Source organism: Ochotona princeps, chromosome 27 (assembly GCF_030435755.1).
Source record: "Ochotona princeps isolate mOchPri1 chromosome 27, mOchPri1.hap1, whole genome shotgun sequence".
Lineage (NCBI taxonomy): Eukaryota > Metazoa > Chordata > Mammalia > Lagomorpha > Ochotonidae > Ochotona > Ochotona princeps.
In genome coordinates this window covers 20,428,463-20,450,527 of record NC_080858.1, presented here as the reverse complement: position 1 = coordinate 20,450,527, position 22,065 = coordinate 20,428,463, and the positions used below count along the sequence as shown (strand labels likewise).

Sequence of the window (22,065 nt, the reverse complement as noted above, 5' to 3'; positions counted from 1 at the left end):
TTCGGAGTCCTGGGCCACATCCACCCTGCCTTCGGTGCACCTGCCTGCGTCCCTGTGTTCTCCAGTCCTCCCAACTACAAAAGTGTTGAGCTGTGAGGTATGAAAGTCGCTGTCTGTTTGTAGTTATTGATTCTGTCCAGTAAACCTGAGGTAAAGAATGCACTGTCAGAAGAATGTGATCAGAAGGGGGGCGGGGAGGAAAAAAAGGAAGAAAAAAAGAAACCCCCAAACTAACCATGAATTTGCTACCGGAAGAAAACATACAAAGGAGGGCTTTTCCAGTATGAAGAAACTTGTATCTTAACCACCTACTTCAGGACTTGGAATTTAAGCAGTAAAATAATATATTATAAAAATGTTTATAAAATAGCAGCACACTCGGTGAAAACATTACAGCTAGGTACTGTTAATGTGAGAAAAGAATGATCTCCGCTTCTTAGCAGCGCAAAAAAGAAATAATAATAATAAAAAAATGAACAAAATAAAATGAAAATAAGAGACCCTTAGATTTTTCTCCGTCTTCAACCCTCATCCTACGAAACAAGACAATCTATGTATAAAATAACTCTTCAACATAGCCTTGTTCTGATGTTTTTTTTTACTTAAAAAAGAGGCAAACATTGTAATAGCTTCATTACCTGTCAATTACCATTGTGCAAAAAAAAAAAAAAGTCATCGCTCCAACCTCTTTGCTAACTGAATGCCTCTAAGAAGTGGAGAGGAAACAAACAAAAAATCCCCGACATGTTCAAGTACGCTGAATACAACTTTGCGGTGAAGTGAAACGCAACGGAGCAGGGAGCAAAGGGCACACGCGTGTGCTCGGCTGTCTGCCTGGGCACCAGCGCACACTCCTCTCTCTGCGTCCCGAGAAGAGGTCTAGTAGAAGAGGAAGATCCTTCTGCACCATCCAGAGGGTCCCAGAGCTGTGCTGGTGGGCCTGTCTGAGGAATGTTGTGATGGGGATGTCAGCAGGGATGGCTGGGGAACTCCAGGACTGAGACCGGTAGGAAAGGGTCACTCCAACGGGGACATGGTGGGAGGGGGAGCAGAACTGGGAGGGAGAGAATTCAGCTTGATTTGCATAAACCATCCCATCAAACCCTCGGGAACAAATTTTCAAAGTGCTTTTCGAATGGAATGGTTTATAACAATGCTTGACTGTGGACCAGACATGCCAATCAGCACACACACAAAAAATCCTACTAAGGGGATGCCACTTGACCCTCTTTGAAATAAAGATTTGAGAAAAAAAAAAAAATTCCCGTTCCACATCCCACCCTCTGCCTTTTGGTTACGACCCAAAGCTGTGTTTCTCTATTATGTAATGACGCAGTGCGGTATCCAGGCTGAGTCTTGTTTGGGAGAAGCATGGGGTATCACCCAGCACCATTCTCAGGAGGGGAGCCACCTGTGCCTGGCGAGCAGCCACCGCAGGGGTGTGACACCTGTTGGTGACTTGGGGAGTGCTTCTCCAATCCAACATGGTTCAGTCACACTGAGTGAGATTGTTTCGGGTACACCCTCCCCATCACGCTCCCCACCCTCCCACCCCAATTCCTAATTCCTTGTTGAGTTCATTGCTTGGCAATCTAATCATGCCATAAATGGCGTACACAAGTTCCTTGAAATGCAACTGAGAGGGGTGTGGATGCGCTAGCTCATAACAGGACTAAGAGTCTCTTCTAATTTGTTCCCGTATTGCAGGCGTACGGACAGATTCTCTAGCTACTCGGCAGGGTTTCCGGGAAGCGTCGTTACTAGTCTGACACAGTCCCACAACACCTGTTCGCATATACAAGGGTTTCCCTTATGTTGTACTTCTGAATAGTCACCAAACGCTTTTAATGATGCTATTTTGATAGAACCGTTTTCTCTTTTCTCTCACTTCTAACAGATCTTTAAATATGCTCTAACATGGGGGAGGGGGGACAGGTTTGTTTTTTTTTTTTTTTTCCCATAAAGTTTCATCCTAAAACACAAAGAACACAAACATGACCAGAGAGAGCACAGATGGCGAGCGTGCCTCTCTCGCGCGCGGCCCTCCAGGCAGCCTCACAGGTCGATGTCCCGCACGTCTGTAGGGGTGCTGGCTTGGTCCAGTTCGTCCTCCGTCTTGGCCGCCTCGCGCTGCTCCTGACGGAACTGCTGCAGGCTGCTGAGGAGCACGGCCTCGATCTGCTCCTGGCAGGCTTTCAGACAATCCTGGGGAGACAGGGGCCCAGCCAGGGCAGTCAGCAGGAGCCTCAGGGCACACCGAAGGGTGGCAGGGGAAGGGGAAGAGATCTACCATCCGCTGGTTCACTCCCCAGATGTTTCCACAGCCGCTGTGGGGGTTGGGCTGGGCTGCAGCTAGGAACCTGGGACTGGAAGTAGACTCAGGAGCATCCCAGCAGCTGTGCCAAATGAACATGGAGATGTTTTATGAAGAGGGCATGAGCAAGGCAACCATGTGGGTTCACGCTAATTTCCAGTAGAAAAACTAATGGGAAGGGCCTGGCGCGACGGCTCAGTGGCTAAAGCCTTGCCTTGCAAACGCCAGGATCCCATATAGGTGCTGGTTCATGTTTCTGCAGCTCCCGCTTCCCATCCAGCTCCCTGCCTGTGGCCTGGGAAAGCAGTCGAGGACGGCCCAAAGCCTTGGAACCCTGCACCCGCATGGGAGACCTGGAAGAAGCTCCTGGCTTTGGATTAGCTCAGCTCCAGTTGTTGTGGCCATTTGGGGAGTGAACCAGTGGAGGGAAGATCTTCCTCTCTGTCTCTCCATAAATCTGATCTGACTTTCCAATAAAAAAAAAATCTTAAAAAAGAAAGAAAACTCAGTGGGAAAGTGAAGAGAAGTGAACTCCCAGCAGGGCAGAGGCCCCTGGCCAGCAAAGGGAGCCTGGGGGATTCCCAGTGTGAGCAGCTCAGGTCTGAGTGCTCCATTTATGGTCGTCATCGAGTGACCAACCGGATCCAGCTTGCTCCAATGGGAAGTGGCGGAGTGAACAGCAAAGGCCATGGGCAAAGCTTCAGGGAAGGGAGACACACACACACACACACACACGCGAGAGCAGCCTTAGAAAGTCCAGGACAGGTACAGGCTAGGCAACAACCATCCCAGGATTTCTTGGCGCCAAGCCACAATTCGGTTTTCATTCTAACTTCCTATGTATTTTTCTAAGCAACTGTGCCTGGACACCTTGGAGGACCTATGAGAAAGAGAGACTGTGAGTGAAATCGGCCTGACCCTCCTGTTCTCCTTTCAAGTGCCTGGAGACAAAGCCCAACAAAACTCCCAATTTACTGCCTATCTAATTCTCATTAAAAAAAAAAAAATACAATGCAGAATGTTTACAAAGCCTTCTGGACCCTTGGGCGGTCCAATCTGGGAGAAAGGGAGAAGCTGCAACACGGCTTTTTAGTATTCTATATTTGGTAGAGGAACTGGGGAGTGTGTTGGCCCCGGGGCAGACGCTGCTCTCAGCCGGTGACGTGGAATGCAACCGCAAGTCCCGGCTGCCACCAGCAAAGTCCAGGCTGCCACCAGCAGGCGGGATGCCAGCTACAGAGAGGGTCCCGAGCAGTTCTTTCCCAGCCTCTCTCCTCTGCCCTCCTCCACCCGCTGAAGCACAGCACCCGTGGATGGCAAATATAGCCAACTCAGCCTCCCCGCAGCTTCCGGCTCCCTCACTTGTGCCCCTTCCCCATACACGCGCAGGTGTCTCACGCTGACAAGTGCAAACTCACGCTCTCGCTACAACTTCTAAGGATCTACCATAAAGAGTCAAGGTGAAAGAGACAAAGCTTCCACAGCCCCTCGAGTGCCTTTCCTTCCCTCTCATCTGGACCCCGTTCAAACGAGGGGTCGGGGCAGGGGCAGAGGTGAACGGCACGGGAGTGGCAAGGACGATGGAGACGGGGAGGGTGGTCTTTGTGCCCACACGCCACTTCTGTGAGGAGCAGCTAAGTGAACTTCTCAGAGCTCAGTTCGCCCATCTATGCGACAACAGAGAGCAACTGAGATGACCTGGAGGGCTAAGACGTCACCCAAGCAATGGCAGCTATGAAGCGAATTCTTCAGGCTTCTTCCAACTGACCCAGAGGAGTAGTCTCTAGCTTGGTGGAGGGTGCCCTATGTGTCTGGTCTTGGGGACAGAAACAAGACACAGAGCCAGCCCAGCAGGCACGGCCCCATGCCACCCTAGACCAAGGGGAGCCGGAGTCCGCAGATGGCAGCCAGCGGTCAGGGCACAGCCTCTACCCTGCATCACCTCTAATCGGTGATAGCAAACAGCTGGGGTTCTGTCCACCCCACATGCTTGGTTCTTTCCCAAAGTATGCATCACTTCTAGGGACACCGGCATTTCAGTACATGATATGTTTAAATCTTTTTGGACCGAGGGAAGGGAAGGGAGTGGGGAGGGAAGTTCATGGTGGTGTAGCAAGCTAATATTCCCCGCCTACAGTGCAGAAATCCCATATGGGCATCAACTCAAGTGCTGCTCCACTTCTAATCCAGCTTCCTGCTTCTGGCCTGGGAAAGCTTTGGAAGATGACCCAAGGCCTTGGGATCCTGTACCTGCCTGAGACCCAGAGAGGCCTCTGTCTCCAGATGGGCTCAGCTCTGGTGATTGTGGCTGTTTGGGGAGTGGACAGAAGACTATCTCTTTAAATCTCCCTTTCCAATAAAAACAAATCTTTAAAAAAAAAAAATCTTAGGGCCTGGTGCGGTAGTCTAGTGGCTGAAGTGCTCACCTTGCATGCCCGGGATCCCATTTGGGTGCCGGTTCTAATCTCGGCAACCTCGCTTCCCATCCAGCTCCCTGCCTGTGTCTGGGAAAGCAGTCGAGGACGGCCCAAAGCCTGCACCCACGTGGGAAACCCGGAAGAGGCTCCTGGCTCCTGGCTTTGGATCGGCTCAGCTCTGGCCATTGCGGCTGCTTGGGGAGTGAACCATTGGATGGAAGATCTTTCTCTCTGTCGCTCCTCCTCTCTGTATATCTGAATTTCCAATAAAAATAAATCTTTAAAATTCTGGTTCCGGGCCTGGCGGCGTGGCCTAGTGGCTAAAGTCCTCACCTTGAAAGCCCCGGAATCCCATATGGGCGCCGGTTCTAATCCTGGCAGCTCCACTTCCCATCCAGCTCCCTGCTTGTGGCCTGGGAAAGCAGTCGAGGACGGCCCGAGGCTTTGGGACGCTGCACCCGTGTGGGAGACCCGGAAGAGGTTCTTGGTTCCCGGCTTCGGATCGGGGCGCACTGGCTGTGGCGGCTCACTTGGGGAGTGAAACATCGGTGGAAGATCTTCCTCTCTGACTCTCCTCCTCTCTGTATATCTGACTTTGTAATAAAATAAATAAATCTTAAAATTCTGGTTCCACTTACAATTGCAGCTGCCTGAGAAAGCAGCAGAGGTGATGGCCGTGGCACCTGGGTCTCTGCCATCCTCCTGAGACACTTGGAGGAAACTCCTGACTTTGCCAACCCTGGCTCTTCTGGGAATCTGGAGAGTGAACCAGCAAGGGGGCAAATCGCTCTCTCTGACTTCCGCTCCCTCACAGGGGGACATGGAGCTCCACAAAGTTCCAGGGCACTCAATAGCAGGTGCCGTGGGGTCTTTCCTTTGGATCACCAAGGTTTCTGCTTGTTGAGGTGGGGTTGGGGGGCCCTGCTTTCCCTCCTGGCTCCCTGAGACCTCAGAGCTGAGATGGGGAGTGTCCAGCGCCTGGGTTGGATGAGGCCTGCAAAGTTGCAAACACCCAGGCAACTGCAAGGCAGGACTTGGAATTCAATATCCTATAGCAGGTTGATTTTAAGGTGAGAGTTTTGTTGCATGGCCTGCCAATGATGTTCTCCGTTCTCAGTGGCCTTTCGTCAGGAAAATGGTTCCCCACCCCAGCCTCAGAACAACAGCCCTGAAAACACCCTACAGGGAGGCAGGTGCAGGGCATGTCTGCTGGCCTTTCAATCCTCCTTAGGATTCTGTTTCCTCACAACCTGCTCACTGATTATCAACACCACTTTAATAAGCTGGGCTGCCTTGCACCCAGACCCTGTCTTGAAAGAGATGATGGTGATGGGGCTTCCTGTCTGATGGCAGAAAGACAAGCCAGGGCCCCCTGCTCCCTTGAGCCACAGCTCACACCATTGCCTGCAAAGCCTGAGCATGACAGAAACCCTTTCCAGGAGCCCAAGAGCGTGGGCCTGTTGTCTGAGCAGGTGCAAAGTGAGGGGAGAGGGGGCAGGGGACACACCCCAACTCTACACACCTCTTTTCCTGCCCAAAGCAAGAAGGCAGGAAACTCCACACGAGGGACCTGTACTGGAGACTCACACGGAGTAGGGTTAACGTACTCCCATGAGGGCAACATTAAGAGACAACATCGTCCCAACAACCCTAGAATGGCAGAATTCAGAGATCAAATGGTCAAAATGTCCTTCTTTCCCAGCTGGGGATGACAGCTTGGGGCTGACCTCAAGTAGCTTTGCTTTTCAAGGGACATCAAGTTCAAAGCTGAGCCTGGCTTTCCAAAAGGGCTCCTCATGCAGGTTTCTCCCAGTACACCCCTGTGCCCTCAGGCCTCAGAGTAGAGGCACAAAGAGAATGGAGAAGCCTCAGGAGAGGGGTGAGGGTGCAGCCCAAGTGGCCCCAGGCAGGAGAGCGGCACCCACGTTGAGGTATGCCCTGGGACCCCAGCTTCCCAACAGCCATTATGCTTCAACGCCCCACATGGAGCTGATAAACAAACAGGACAGCCTTAATGCCCATCTGCCAGCCCTAGACAGGTGGCACTCTGCGGCACTGGAGGTCGGGCAGGCCTCCAGCTCCTCTGATGCCCAGCTCTCCTCCTCCCCGCCCCCGCCCCGCTCCCCAGCCCCCAAGCCCTGAGAGCAGCGTCTGTGATCCCGGGAGGGCCCCTGACTTCCTCTGCGTGCTGGCTCGGGCTCTCCTGCCCTGCACCCTCCTCTGCCCGCATGAATGGGCGGACGGAACTCCTAGCCTTCGCCCGCAGTGCGACTGCATCCCTCCACTGTCACCACACACGCACAGCACTCAACAGGGGCACAAAAGGCTGAATGAGCTCCAGACCCGGGCCAACTCAGGCAGAGACGACTTAGGAAGCTATCTCATTCTTCCTCTCTTCGCAGGCGGTTGGGCTCATTTCCTTGCATACCCAATGAGGCCGGCAGGAAAGAAAAAAAACACATAAGGCAAGAGAAGGAGACACGGCCCGCGGTCCTATCCCACCCTCCCCCTCCACAAGTTTCCTTCTCAGCAAGCCTCCAGCAGGCTGCTGACCGCAGGCCCCGGGGAAGTCCACCAAAGGCAGATCCTAACAGGTGCCCTGCGGCCTTGGGTGCTGGGAGCGGGTGGGAGAGCATGGTAGGGTTGCAGGGCCGACACATGTTCAAAAGCCCGGCTCTGCCAGTGGCCGACTGAGTGCTACCAGCCAGCCAGGATGGGAGGACCCTGGGGCAGCCCTGCTGAAGGGACACACAGGTAGAAAAGGAGGCACAACACACGCCATGGCTCTTCATGAGCGAGACATGCGAGGCCAAGGGCAGGCTCCCAGGTGCAGCTGGGCACCACTGGAGGACCCGCGACAGGCGCTTGCTAACGCCTCTCTCTGCTTTCCCCCTTGGCCTCCATCCCTTCTTTCCCCTCTCCTGTCCTCCTTTCCTCCAGCGTCACTGCCGGGCAACTCTGCCAGCGGCTCTGGATAAAGAACTAAGCCAAGATTGAGTTTCGTTCAAGAAGTTCTATAGATGGGGAGGTGGACGTTGGCACCAGGCAGGGGCGGAAGAGGAACCCGGGGCCGCCTGAGGAAGCAGGCAAGGCTTACTGGGGGACCGGCACCGGCCATGGGTCCCTCCTCCCCAGCCTGTCGACCCCTGACAACGGAAGCTGGAGGCAAGTTCCCACCCCTGAGAGCCAGAGCTGCCTCTCTGGCTGCTGTCTGTTTTTAGCAACTCTTGTAGCTGGAAGGAAAAAGTACTTAAAATATACCACCTTCGGAGACTTTTATTCCCTGTAAAACCGTCGCCCTTCTCACTCAGCTTTCTCTTTGGAATGAAGCGTTCCGGTTTATTTTGGCAACCAGACCGAGCAACGGGGAGTGACTTTCTCATAGTTGTCCGCCCCCGCCCCCCCAGTCAAGAGTATCTACCACTGGCCAGTGGAGCCAGGGACACTTGTCTGCCCGTTGCAGGCAAACCAAGGAGATGTCCTGTGGACAGTGTAATGCCTGCCGTATTACTAGGCCCATCCCCCACAGAGGCAGAGAACATTACAAGGATGAATAAGCATCAGTGATGTGTCCAGCGGGAGCCGTAATTGGTCAGTGCACCGGGACCAGGGGACAGTGGCTCTGCGTGTGTGTGCGCTCCTCCGAGAGCCCAACACAAGCCTAAGGGCATTTCGTGTCACAGCCACGACTTAGGCCCACATCTCTATACACATCCACGTGAGGTTATCCTATTGTGGTATACTTGACCACTTAACCATTTGTAAATGCACAGTGGCAGCAAGCACTCCACACACACACATCACAGGGACACTTTTCATCACTCTGATACCGTGCACCTACAAACAAGAGTTCCTCTCGATCTCCCTGGGGCCCTGTATTACCTGTGTGGACCTTGCCTTGGGCTGCTGTTGCTGCCTGAACCACTTCTTGGGGAATCCCATGGGTGAGACTCACCTTGGCAGCAGCTGGTACTGCATTCCCTCCCATCCTAACGCTGTGCGACACCCGACAGCTCACAGCCTGTGCTCCAAGCCCACCTTCCCTGCCCGGCGAGGTTGGGGCCTTCCACGGACTCCCTGCTGCATTTAGAATTTATCACACTCAGTCACCCAGGGTCTTTACTGCGCTGGGTTTTTTTCATGCTCTATTCTGGATCCCCCTATGTTCCCTAGCTGCCACCTGCAGCAGGCCACGTGGGCAGGGTTCCTTGCTCATCCCTCTAGCTCCCGATGCAGCAGGTGGCGGCAACTTCAGTACAGACTGGCAGAAACAAACGTAGGGAAAATTCTGCAACTCCTGGGGGGGGGGTCAACAGACCCCAGGAAACAAAACTCACCGCCCACCAAAGGCTCACGAGGAACTCTAAATGCCAGGCCTTTTATTTTCTTGTGCTTCTGAGTTTCAGCTCTTCAGAGAATGCCAGGGGGCAAGCCCTTGGGAAACCGCACAGCCAGCCTCGCCAGAACCGTCCCAGCCTTCCCGCTTACACACACTCTCAGAGCAGACCTGTGTCCAAGTGTCAGCTCCATGGCAGAGGACTGGCCAAGGGCTCGGGCCCCTGCACCCACATGGAAGACCCGGAAGAAGCTCCAGGCTCCTGGCTTTGGTTTGGTCCAGTCCTGGCCACTTGCAGCCATTATGGGAGTTGTCTAGCTCTCAAATGAATGAAATTTTTAAAGACATTTTAATACAGCTAGAATTTAAAGAAATATCCAATAGGATTGACCAGGAGACACAGAGGGGACCAGTGGCCAGCCTGGAACTTACTGAGGTCTCAGAGTTTTATATGAACAGTTTTTTATATAACACATTTTATATTCCAATAAGCACGCCCACGCTTGGTTTTTAGCATTGGACAATGTGGAATCCTAAGCCCACTGTGACAAGCCATGCTCCACTACCTGACAGTGCCTGAGGCTCAGACTCCTGGTCCCTGACACCTGTGGATTCCAGGAATTAAGAAAGCTGTGTGAAAAGCAGTCTTACTAGGAGACCCTCACAAAGTATAAATGTACACATCAAAGAAAAACACTGAGGTAAAACCCACACAGATGGGTGGGTCAGTTTGAGAAAAAGTCTACATGTGTGACGTTGAACTCTGAGGTTTAATCTATGCTCAGCATCCCTTGTGGAGGTGTCAGCCGCAGGCCTGGGATTTCCCGTGCTACCCCAGTTCCTGTGTGGCCCACTTGCAACTGCCCGACACCAAACCCACAGAGGCCAGGACCTGCAACAAGAAGGGCTCTGACAAGTTTCCAGCCTGGATTTGGAGCTTGGATGTTCTGGTTCTGGCTCTATCACTGCCTACTCCTCCCCAGCCTAGAGCCAACGTCTCCGCATCGCCCTAGTGTCTCCCACCTGCTGGGTTTGAGACCCCCAGCATCTTCCTTCTCAGGAGCTCCAAGTGGTGCCAACCAGAAGTCACAGCCTCTGAGCCATCCAAAGGATGGGGGGGAAAATGCAAAGCTCACAGTTACCTGTGCGTACTCCATCACCAATGACCAAATGCCAAGAAGGACCGAGACAGGTGCTTCCAAAAGTTGGTGGAAAATGCAACAGGAGGGAGTTTCATTGGGTGCAAAAACTTTTGAAACCCGTAGTTTTTTCCTATCACACACTGTCCACCAATGCTTCAAGACCCTGTGCATACAATTTCTGCATCCAAATGGATTTTTGATAAATCTGGTTTTGTTTTTTTCTTGCAGAGATTTGGTGCCCCTCGGGGTGGGGCAGGTCCCTGGCTCTTGCCAGCGGCTTCCAGCAGGCATGGAGGGGAGAGGAAGCCTGACGGGGTGCACGGCAATGGGAAAGCAGCTGCCACGCAGGCACCTCGGGAAGCCCACAGTGCAGGGGAGAAGCAGTGAGAAGCCTTCTCCCCACCACCACCCTGTACCTCTCTGCTGAGTTTTACGACAGACTCGGTCACCCTTAAGAGAACCCCATCTGCCGTATTTGGTGCTACGCTGGATATTGAGCTTGTCACACACACACACACACACACACACACACACACACACACACACACACACGATGTCCTAGTCGAGCTGCTGATCGTGTTCCGCACCCCCCTCGAGCTGGGAACGGACATCTGGTCTAGTCAAAGACGCTGGCCGCCACCTACCACGTCTGTATTGGTGATCTTGGCCAGGAGCTCGGTCAGGGCATCGCAAGTGAGCGAGCTCACGTCTTCGTCCTGCTGGAGCCCGCAGATGGCTGCCCCCACGCTTCCAGTTGCAATCATCGACGGCGGGTACATGGCGAACTTGAAGTCTGCAGAGGGGAGGCAGAAGGTCAGGGTCCGGGATCCAGAAAGAACTTGGTCCTAGAACCAGGGGAGGGGAGCAGCTGCCCCGTTGGCCTCTGCCCCAAGAGCACGCTTGCTCTCCTTCGAGCGCTTCCTTCCCAAGAAGCCCTTTCATTATGTCATTCACTGTGGCCACTGCAAATGGAAACGTGGAAGATGCTGGTGTGATGGCTCTGTGGGCTGATCCTCTGCTTGCAGCACCAGCATCCCACACAGGTGCTGGTTCGTGTCCACTTCCCATCCAGCTCCCTGCTTGTGGCCTGGGAAAACAGCCAAAGCCTTGGGATCCTGCACCCGTGTGGGAGACCTGGAGAAAGCTCCTGGCTTCGGATTGGCTCAGCTCTAGCAAATGCGGCCATTTAGAGAGTGAACCAGTGGACGAAAGATCTTTCTGTCTCTCCTTCTCACTGTAAATCTGCCTTTCCAATAAAAATACATCTTTTGGGGAAAAAAAATGGAGAGAAAACGAGCAAGGCTGTAGCAGGGCAGGAGGAGCGCTGATCTGGGTGTACCCAATGGATGCAGAGGGCTCTAAGTGCCATGGGAACCCTGAGAGAGGTTGGTACATGTCCTGTCCTAGGTTTGGCCCTGGTGCTAGGGGTGGGGCGAGGATGAAGAGCAGGGTGACCTGCTCTGGGAGTAAGATGTGCAGAAGTCTGACACCAGGACAAGTGGGACTCTCCATGTGCCAAGCAGGTGGGGGAAACCCAGAGCGAACAGGGTGCAGGTGCAGGCTGCCCTAGGAACTCAGGTGCAACGAGCTCTCGAGGACCGACACGGCCCCTCAATGACAACAGCAAACAAGGGTTTCCACTTCACAAAGGAAATGAAGGAGGCACTTGGTGGCCCAATGTCACGGAGCCTCAGGACCCCCGAGAGCAGGAGGACCTTGGACAGGCAGCAAGATGCGTCAACGCACCCTCCTCACACCACCCCTATTTCTCTGACTGCCACAAAGGCCTGGGGCTCAGTCTGGGAGACCACACGGCTCTCCATGCGAAGGTACTAGGGAGCCACGAGCAGGCTCCGCTCGCGCTGCGAGGAGCAGCCAGCCACGGCCACAGCTTCCTCCCGCAACTGCTGCTCATGAGCATCCATAGCCTGCTCAACTCACACGGCGACCGCACAAAGTGCACGCAGGCACCAGCTAACGCTGCGGAGGAGAAACCCAGGAGTTTGGGTGGCCCCTACGTCCCTGCCTTGTCATGCAGTCTTCTGGGGCATGGTGTCGGTGTGGGTAGGGGAGCAGCAAACCCCAGAGTTGCCTCTAGTTCAGTATGACTCCAACGGCTCTATGCTGCTTAACAATGCATGAAGCACACGGAGGGGCAGGAGGACAGAATAAAGGCGACCACTGGTCAGGCGTCAAATCAGCTCACCTTAGCACCTCCCCCTGCCCCTCCAACAAAGCTCTGTCCTGTAAAGGCACCCCAGGAAAGTCACTCTTTGTTAAGGGTGAGCCCAGCATCATGGGGTGGCATCCTGAGATGCACTAGGCATCACGGACCGGGCACCTGCACCCAGCTTCCCTCTCACGTCTCTGAATCCCAAGGACACAGGGCCAGCCCGGCCATCTGTCTGTCTGTCCTGTCCCCTTGGCTTTCTCCACTTTGTCCATTCTAGAGAGCTGCGTGGGTGGCACCCAAAGCCTGCCTCCAACTGTCCCTAACTCCTCCTAGGTCTCCTCCAGCCCCGGGGAGGATGTGACCAAGCCAGGCCCCCCGCCTCCTGCTCTGCTGTAGGTCTTTTCCACATGGGTCATGGGAGAGAGCTCCCCCTCCTGTGACAGTCATGAGAGGAGCAGGCAGCCAGCCCATGGCCCTGGGCCCACACAGACCGGGCCTGGGAGCATCTGGCCAGAGAGGGGCCCAGCAAGGATCCCTGAGACTCCCCCTCCCAGGCCTTGGACCAGGAATCGCACCTTACTCTTGCCCATCTCTGGGGTCTCACTGTTGGCAAAGTCTACTGTTACTTTCAGCAAGTGGGAAGCCTCGAGGTGGAGGTGGGTGTGCCAGGGCAGAGAGGATGCCCTTCCAGGGACCTTGTCCAATTCAAACACTGCAGAGAGGGTTCCCCCCTGTGTCAGAGAGCCCAGGTGACTCCCCTGAAAATGTACAGCACTGCTGGGACCCCAGGAAAGGCACCATTCTCCTGAAGGCCGGAGACCCACTACGTTCGATACAATGCATCCTGCCGAGTTACAGATGACGTTATGTGTCTGTGGCATGAGGGACTTCTAAGAAAAGGCTCTATACCTACAAATAAGGCTCAACGGACCCACTTCACAGTATCAGAGGCTTAACTTAAGCCATACCAGTTCAGGTCCTGGCTATTCCACCTCTGGTCCAATTCCCTATGGTGTACCTGAGAAAGCAGTGGAGGATGATCAAGGACCTGGGGCGCCTGAACCTGCGTAGAACCTGCAAGAAGCTCCTGGCTTCGGATTGGCTCAACTCTGGCCTTTGTGTCCATCTGGGGAGTGAACCAGTGTATGGAAGCTTCCTAACTCCATCTTATCAAATAAATAAACATTTTTTAAATGAAAAAAAAAAAAGGCATAGTGCTTGGAGCTGGGTGAGCCATAAATGCCATCTGCTACCTTCCTCTTCCTCCCAGATCTCCCCTCCAGACTTGCTGTGGCCACTGTGTCCAGCACCTACAGGAGCGAGGAGAAGGGTGCCCCAGCACCCCCAAGCTGCAGGCAGAGAGCGATTGCTCCCTCATTATCCAGGTGTGTCTGCATGCCCGAAATGACCTCTTCAAGTCCCCCGATGCCTCCGGGGGCTGTGCTGTCAACAGGGGAACAGGAGTGGCCTGCAGACCACCTAGTGAGCAACAGGCAAGGTTGGCCACCCCAACAGGTGCCAGTGGCTCACCACCCAGCACACGCCCACCATGTGACTCCAATTCCCACTGATGGCAGGGAGGCCGAGGAGAGTACAGGACAATCCCAGCTCTGCAGAGGAGTGCCCGAGACAGCTGCAGCGGTGTCCACAGCCCTGGTCATGCAGGTGCCCCTGAACTGCTGATCTGAAGAGCTTCAAACAGGTCTCACAGGTGAATCTGGGCGAGGGGGCAAGGAAAAGTGCCCCCAGGTTCATCAGCTCAGCATCTGCCCTTCCGGGCCCACTGCACGGCCTGATGCCCTAAACCTGGTCCCAAAAACAGCTGTGTGGATCCCAAGGCCTCCAGGTACAAGGAGGGCAGCGCTGCTCTTGTTCGCCACTAGGGGGAGAAAGCGAGCTGCTTGCTCGTTGGCTGGAGAGGAGGGGGGAGCCCAGGTCAGCGGTGCCCCACCCAAGTGCAAGGACTGGAACCAGAGTGATGCCATGACAGGAGGGCCTGGGCATGCTGATGCCAACTCAGCTACACGGGCCTGGGTGGGCGCAGTGGAAGCAGCCTGCTCCTGCTCGTGCAGGATGCCAGTGATGCTGCCTGGGGGCTCAAGGAGGAAAACGTGCCCCTCCTGCTGACACCACGGTGGATCTCCCATCCTGGCTCAAGGGCAAGGGTTCCAGCCCCTCTGGACACCCACAGCCTCGCTCTGACGTGGGGACCACTAGAGACAGTGAAGCATGTAGGATTAACTCGGGCCTCGAGAGGGGCCTGAGGGTGCTGCAGCCCAAGGGAGTCGCAGATGCAAAAAGCATAGGGATACAGGGAGAGGCGGGGGCAGGGGGGCTGGGGATGGAGGGGAAGGCCCACCCCCATGTCAAGTCCAAAGCCAATGTCACTGGCTCTCCTGGGCTACCTGAGGGATCATTTACTACCTCACACCTCTCCCTAGCAGATCTAGGGGTTCCCAATCAAAAGTTGAGCTGCAAACAGGGGTGGGGCTAACTTCCCATCACCCAAAGCACGGCAGGACTGATGCTTGAGCACACCAGGACCAAGCCTGCAGGGTGATGTGCTGGGCAGCTCAAGCCCCCCTCTCCACCTCTCTGAGCGGCTACCCCTCCAGGATCCACGGGTCCCTCCCCATTCTCTTCCCCTTTCACACACACACCCGGTCCCCACCCTCTGCACAACCAATGCCAACTCTTTCACAACCCTCTTGGCCCACATACTGGCCACTCAGTCCCGTGGGGACCCTTCTCCACCGCCCCTACCCCACCGGGTGGGCCTCCAACCTTGAGAACGCTTTCGTTCTGGGGCAGCAGCTGGGGCAGGGGTGTGTGGAGGGAGGCGAGTATACTGGGGCCGTGTTCTATGTGTTGTGCCTGCTTCACGCAGGAGAGAAGCACGCCCAATTCCCACCACCCTGGCCTCAGAAGGAAGACCCTCTCCCCCCCACAGCGCCCACACTAGGCAGCGTCCGTCTGCCTGCCCTGGCCTCCCTTTGGGCTCTGTCCCTGTCTCCAAATCTCAAGCTCCCCATTCCGGCCCCAGAGTTGGCAGCCACGCCAAGGATCTGGGCAAGAAGGCCATGTGTGGGGGATGGGAGTCTCAGCCTCAGAGAATGGGCCCACACAGAGCCCGAAGACCTGCCCAGGCCTGACAAATACCACCCAGCACCCCTTCCCATTCTCACCCCCGGGGACCCCGGAAGGACCCTGTCAGTCAACAGACAAGGTCAAAGTGAGAATGGGTTATCCACAGCTGGGCAGGTGATGGAGCTCAAGGAGAGGGCTGAGCCCTCCCCAAGCCCAGCCTGGGACACAAAATGATGGGGCACGCCCCCGACCTCTAGTTGGCCCAGTAAGGCAGCTGGACAAGGAAAGAGGCCAAAGGATGCCTCTTGGCCCCAGGCAGTGGGAGTACACCAGCAAAGGGTTGCAGGGCAGCTCCCACAGGGCAGCAATGAGAAGCAGCCAGGAGGAGGAAGGGTCACGCCCCTGAGGGAGCAGAAACATCAAGATATCCTTTGCAACAGTTTCGCTGACCTGAGGGATTGGGGGGGCGCGTGTGGGGGGCAGTGCAGCTGGAGTTCACAGGGGTTCAACAGCCTGTCCTAGGTCACCCAGAGAGAAGTAGCAAGCCCTGACCTTAGAGCAGGCTATTAGGCACTGGCCTCCCCACAGCCCCATCCGGAACAGGCAACAAGGTTGAAGTCTGTGACCTCCATGACCTGCCCGGAAACAATTCAGCTGCCCCTGCAAAGGGAGGGCGACCACCCCTCCCAAGGCCTGTCCACCTGGGCTCCTGACCTTGCCAACCCGCACTTCTAATCCCCAGGTCTCTACAACACATGGCCAAGGTTCAGTCTAATGGGGCAACACGGAATCCATCTCTCCAGTTGCTTTGGAAAAGGCAAAGCCAATAGGCCAGATCTGGTGCGGAATCTCCCTAGTTGCCATGGCCAAGTCCAGGGCTACAGCCCACATCAAACATGGCCACCATGGGGCCACTATGGGGAGGTGAGGGCTGCAGAACCCAGAACTGAGAGAACAGGATCTTCTCTTCCTTGCCTCCAGCGACAAGCAGGTGCCCAGGCCATAAATGCCTTACCGGAGGGGGGACATTCCTCTGGCCTTCCCCACCACTTACCTGGCCAGCTGCGAATTTACCTGGACGTTGTTCCCTCCTCTCACCTGTACTGGTGTCCCCTCCCCTCTACCTCCCCAACCCATTTCCGCTTGTTCTTATCTCTAAGACCATCCTTTTCCTCCCGGGAGAATAAAGATTTAAACCCCACTTCGGGAGCAGCATATATAATCTTCAAAGAGCACTTTTGATATCATAAAGAATATTCCAACAGGCATTCATTTTCCCCCTCCCTTACCACACCTGTCCCCATAAACCGTTTATGAGTGCGGCAGAGAAAAAGAACAGAGCTGTTGCTGAAGGTGGGAGAGCCTCCGCACTGGGACCCTGGGTCCTGCACCCTCCCAAAAGGGCTGGCCTCGACTGCCTCCCTCTCCCAGGCATCCTCACCGGTGGCGCAGAGCGCAATGAAGGTCTGAGCGTGCTTGCGGATCAGGGATAGCTTTTCCCTCTGCTGGGGCAGCTTGCGCAAGATGTGCTCAATGAAGTCATGGGGGGTGACGGCCGCCAGGTTCCACTTCAATTTGCCCAGCACCACCAGTTCCCACTCCTGCAGGAGAGAAGAGGAGGGGTAGGAAGAGGGGCTGAGTGTGACGTCTGCTGGCTGGTATGTGCTGGTGTGCTTCCCGCTTCCCAGTCACTTCCCGAGCCTTGAAGTCCTGCAGGGGCTCCTCTTGGCTCCCCGGAACATAAGCAGGAGGCCCAGGTAGCCAGTGCCAAGGTCCCATTCTCTCCGCTCCAGCTCCCCTACCCCCAGCCAGCCCTGACCTCTACCATCGCCTCCTGCCAACCCAGAAAGTGAGCTGTGCAGCCAAGGTCACCGCGGCCCTTTGGAAGTAATTTATTGTATATGGTTCTATTGCTGGATTCACTGTCTTTTTTAGCCTTGTTGGGGTAAAAAAAAAATGCAGGCAGATGAAACTCAAAATAAGCTTCCTTGGCTTGACTCCCCAGCAACCCATTCGCTCGCAGTTCCTTCATGCCCAGAGGGCCATTTTTTCTCGGTGCCATTTAAAAACCTTCCCCTTTGACACACTGGGGCAGGGACCATCTCTCTCACCGACGGCCCAAGGGTCAGGCCGGGAGGAGATGGGGCTTCCAGGGTACTGGGGTCCAGGGAGGATGTTTGCTCAGGGACACGGAATGGCCCAGTCTCCAGCCCCACGTCTGTATTATGGAGATTCCCATACGGAATTGTGTTCAAAAAAATTTTTTTTTTCTGGGGGGCTGGCATGATAGTTCAACTGTCTCATCCTTCGCCTGCAAGCAATGGGATTCCATGTGGGTGCTGGTTCATGTCCCGATTTCTTCACTTCCCATCCACTTCCCTGCGTATGGCTTGGGAAAACAGTGGAAGATGGCCCCAAGCCTTCGGACCCTGCACAGCGAGGGAGAACCGGAAAAGGCTCCTGGCTCCTGATCAACTCAACTCCGGCCGTTGTGGCCACTTGGGGAGTGAAGCAGCAGATGGAAGATCTCTGTTTCCTTCTCTCAGTAAGGATGAGTAACAAATCTTTCTTTTTTAATGTATGCAAAAAAGGAAAATTTTTTTTCTTGACCTGCTTGAATATCTGCCTGTGCTTTTACATTTTATTGATTTATTCATTTATTTATGCAAAGGTTTGGGGGCACCCCGGTCTTCAAAGATGGCTTTGAAATCCCCCTGCCGGGCTCCTCAGAGGCCAATGCGAGTGCAAAGCGCTGGCGTGGCCCCCACGAGGGAAGCACGCAGCGCTCCCAGCAGAGAGCACCTTTCTGGGCCTCCGGGACCCGAGCAGAAGCAGCTCGCGCCTGGCTGCGATTCAAAGGTGAAGTCATTCCGCTCTCGGCATGCTGGGCCATTCCTCCCCCTCCCGGCCCCGCGCATGTCTGCCGCTAGGTGTCAGCACCGCCCCGGGAAGGCCAGGGGCTCACAAAGGGCTCCGCGAGTCTGCAGCCAGAGCCTGGAGGAGGCCTGGGGACCCCCGCCAGGGAGGAGGCGGGCGGTGGGGGAGGGGGAGGGAAAGGTGTGCAAGCCCCTGGAGCTGGGCCTCAGGAGCTGCCTCCGCCATTCCAGGGCTGCTGCAACATGGCCGACCCGGGTGGGAAACGTTGGGGGGGGGGCGCAAAAAATAAAATTTAATTAAAAAAAAATCCCCAGTCAGAGAAGGACACCCCCACTCCCACGGGCGTGGAGAAGGGGGCTCAGAGAAGTTCTCGGGGATCCTCCAAGGTCAAGCCAGCTCTGGCTGGGCCGGTCCTAAGGGTGTCTCCAATCTGGAAGACATGGCTCTTGAACTGCATCTCACACGTGGCTCTCTGGGAGGGGGCCTCCACGTTGGTGATGTTGGAACATGTGTGATTCCCATATGAGCGGGGTGCTTACGCCCTTGCGGGCACACGCCTGGGCACCTTGCTGGCACACGCACAAGCACCACTGGGGGACTCTCACCCACAGCAAGGACCCGAGGGCTCCGAGTGTGTGCGAGGCACACAGTAGGAGCGCAGAAAACGGCGGAGGGTGCTGCACGTGGCTTGGTGCTGGCTTCAGGGGGGACGTGGCATGGGGGTGCGGTGGGGGGCGGAAGGCCCGGGCTGGGCAGGCAGCCGAGCCCCCCGAGAGGGGAGCGGGGCTTTACCAGGAGTTCCTGGGGCTTGATGGAGTTGTCGGTGTAAATGCACAGCTTCTCCGCCGTCAGCGGGATGGTCTCCTTGAGCTTCGAGGCCAGGAACATGCAGACGGCGCCCAGCAGCTGCAGATGGGTCTTGGGAGTGGGCACTCCGGCCAGGAAGCGGTCCAGGTAGTTCATGGCCAGCGGGAAGACCTCCTCCTCACATTTCTGCTCCTCACAGACCTGGCGAGGGAACGGGAGGGGGTGGGGGACGCCGAGCAGAGAGAGAGAGAGAGAGAGAGGAATGAAAAAAGCTTCTTCTCTGGAAATTTCTACAAGTTCTGTTTTCGGGGGGAAGGGGACGCGTGTGGAGAGTGGGGGGCCAGGGGGCTCGCGGCCGTGAGGGGAGGCGCGGGCGCGCGCGGGCGGACGCCGCTCCCTTTTGGCCGCTCACTTCTCCGCGCACTCTAACTCACTCACACTCTCTTTTTTGGATTTCGTCATCTTTTCAAAAAATCAATAAAAATATTCCGGAGGCTCCTAGGGGCCACTTCTTGGTCCCATTCGGACGCCCGGACCCTGCTCTATCTTTTCCGACAATTAAAAAAAATGTCCGGGGGGCTCCCCGCGGCGCAGGGGCCGCTAACGAGGGGCTGGGTGGGGAGAGGTGGGGAAGAGAGGGGGAGGGTGGAGAGGCTGCAGCGCGCAGCGGCGCCGGCAGTCGGAGCAAGGCGGGGGGGGGGGGGCCGCTTTCAAAAAATAATTAAAAATCGAGGAAAAGTCCCAGGAGGGTCCTTTTGCCGTGAAAACCCCCGAGAGGATCCAGACTTTCCGAAACGGAGGTTTGAGGGGCCAGAAAGAACTGCATCTCGACCCCTGGGGCTTTGGATCCTGAGGGGAAACTTGAGGCGGGTGCGAGCCGCGGCGAGTGTCCGGCCGCGCGGCCCACAGGCGGGGAGCCGGGGACGTGGAGACCACCGAGCACAGCCGGGGGCCGGGGGTCCTGCACGGAGGTCCGGGGTGGGGGCTCCGGCCGCCCCCTGAAGGGTGCCCCGCGTTCCCCCGTGACACACACCTCCTCCCCCCACCCCGTCCCTACCCCACCCAAATCTGCGCATGGAGTCCGCCGAGACGCCAAACTGTAAGTAACCCTCACTGGCTGGGGGTCGGGACGGGAGTTGTGGGGGGCGGGGTGCGACCGAGAGGGGTAGTCGAGGTCTCGGAGTGCGTGGGGGTGCGGGCGACTGCTCCCCGGGCTGAGCAGCCCGAGTCTTTTGGAAAGCAACATGGCGAAACCACGGCAGGTCCGAAGCCCTGCATACGTGGGCACGGGGCTCGCAAAGGCGCAGAGTTGCAGCCGGGCAGAAGCAGGGGTTCTTTGGGGGGCCCCCGAAAACACGCGTTTCTTCCAGGCGACTTCCGGGGCTGCCGAATTCCCCGTTTCTCTCCTCCTCCCCCTTCCCCCTTTCCCTCCCCCTCCCCCCTGAAGTGCCAACGCGGAGTCGCGACCACACGCGGGGACCTGAGGAACGTGCTCCGGCTTGGGAGGGGGGCGGCATGAGGGGCTGCTTTTGGACCCGGGGCCCCCTATTTCAAACTCCTATACCCTTCTCCGCCGTGGCTTCCCAAATGATCGGTGGCGGAGGCGCGGGGAGGTGGGGGGGGGCGCCGAGGAAGCCACATGCGTGCAGGATGCTCCCCCCCAACTCCCGGCCCCAAGACAGCCTCATTTTTCCCAGATTTTCTTCCTCTCCCCTCCTCCCCCCCCCATCGGGACAGGAACAGAAATGCGGCCACGCGTCTCTCTCGGGGGCGCGGGACGACCTCGCGCCGCGGAGCCGGGAGGCCAGCGCGAGGGTGGCCTCCCTTCCAGACTTAGGATCCCAGCGGGGTGGGAGTGGGGGGCGTCTGCAGACCTACCTCCAGCATCCAGGTGGCCACCATCCTACGCATGTAGGGCTGAATGTCCTTTTGCACGCATTTGAAGTAGGAGCATTGGGGAAGGTAGCGTTCCTCGATGGTGAGCAAGTTCTGCAGAACGCGGTCGTCCAGCAGGTTACGGTCCGGCACGGCCCTGCGGACCGGGTCCACCTCGCAGCACAGCAGCTCCATTGCCAGCCGGGAGACCCCTGCTTCTCCTACTTTGTCCGGACTGAAAAAGTTGGGTTTTTTTTTTTTTTTTTTGGAGGGGGAGGGGGAAAAGTTCCCCTTACCTCCTTCCTTTGGCTAAATAGGAGATTTTCGGGGTGTGGGGAGAAGGCAAGGGCAGCGGGAGAAGCAGAGGAGCTGAGAGGAAGGGCTGGGCGGTGGGCGAGCGGAGCCTCTGGGGCCGCCTGCCTGCCTCGCGCCCGTCCTCCCCTCAAACTTGTCTCGCTCTCCCCAGCTCGCTCCCTTCGCCTCGGAGGCAGTGACGCAAGCTGGCTGGGCAGTTGGTTCTCCTCCCACTCCTCGCTCTCCTCTCGGGTTCCTCCTCCCCTTCCCACCCCTCCAGCCCCTCCTCTCCTCCTTTCAACCTCTCCCTCCTCCCTTCCCCTCTTGTTATTAAGGAGAACGGCAGCTGGCCCGACCCAACTTCAAACGCGGCCCCCGCGCTCCCTCCCCACCCCTCTCCGTGGAGCTCCGAGGCCCTCGCTCCATCCAGCTCCGCATGCCAGGGGCCCCGGAGAGGGGAACCCACAAAATCCTGCCCCCTCCCTATTTACTCGCTCTGATTTTGCACACTCCTGTGGATGTGTCGCACCCCAAACACGACCCTCCAATAGTGCTTTATTGGAAATGCATGCTAATATTTCTGCCCACGTATTCCAGCCCCAGGAATGGACGAGGGCAGATGGTGGAGGGCGGGTAAGCTCCATTTAGAAAGCTCCTTTAGGTGACAATGAAGGGGGAGGGGGAAGGTGGCTTTAGGAACCAGCAACCTCTCATACCCCCAGAGGTGAAGGTTGTGCCTTGGA

The 22,065-nt window shown here is 56.3% G+C and overlaps 1 protein-coding gene across 1 annotated transcript; it reads right to left on the bottom strand.

Moving 5' to 3' along the window:
• Positions 1 to 1,828: 1,828 nt before the first annotated feature.
• CCND2 (cyclin D2) lies at positions 1,829 to 21,476 on the bottom strand. Its single transcript, XM_004596349.3, has 5 exons — positions 21,032 to 21,476; positions 19,139 to 19,354; positions 16,911 to 17,070; positions 10,854 to 11,002; positions 1,829 to 2,205 (listed from the first exon to the last, which is right to left on the bottom strand). Exons 1-5 carry the CDS (start codon positions 21,221 to 21,223, stop codon positions 2,056 to 2,058), a joined length of 867 nt encoding a protein of 288 aa, XP_004596406.1. The 5' UTR covers positions 21,224 to 21,476; the 3' UTR covers positions 1,829 to 2,055.
• Positions 21,477 to 22,065: the final 589 nt, after the last annotated feature.

What these genes read in the sequence shown, in the direction of transcription:
- CCND2 (XM_004596349.3), bottom strand. Translation starts at nt 21,223, where the DNA reads ATGGAGCTGCTGTGCTGCGAGGTGGACCCGGTCCGCAGGGCCGTGCCG. An exon ending in TGGCCACCTGGATGCTGGAG is followed by an intron (nt 19,355 to 21,031) that starts GTAGGTCTGCAG and finishes TTCCCTCGCCAG; the next exon opens with GTCTGTGAGGAGCAGAAATG. An exon ending in AGATCACCAATACAGACGTG is followed by an intron (nt 2,206 to 10,853) that starts GTAGGTGGCGGC and finishes CTGTCTCCCCAG; the next exon opens with GATTGTCTGAAAGCCTGCCA.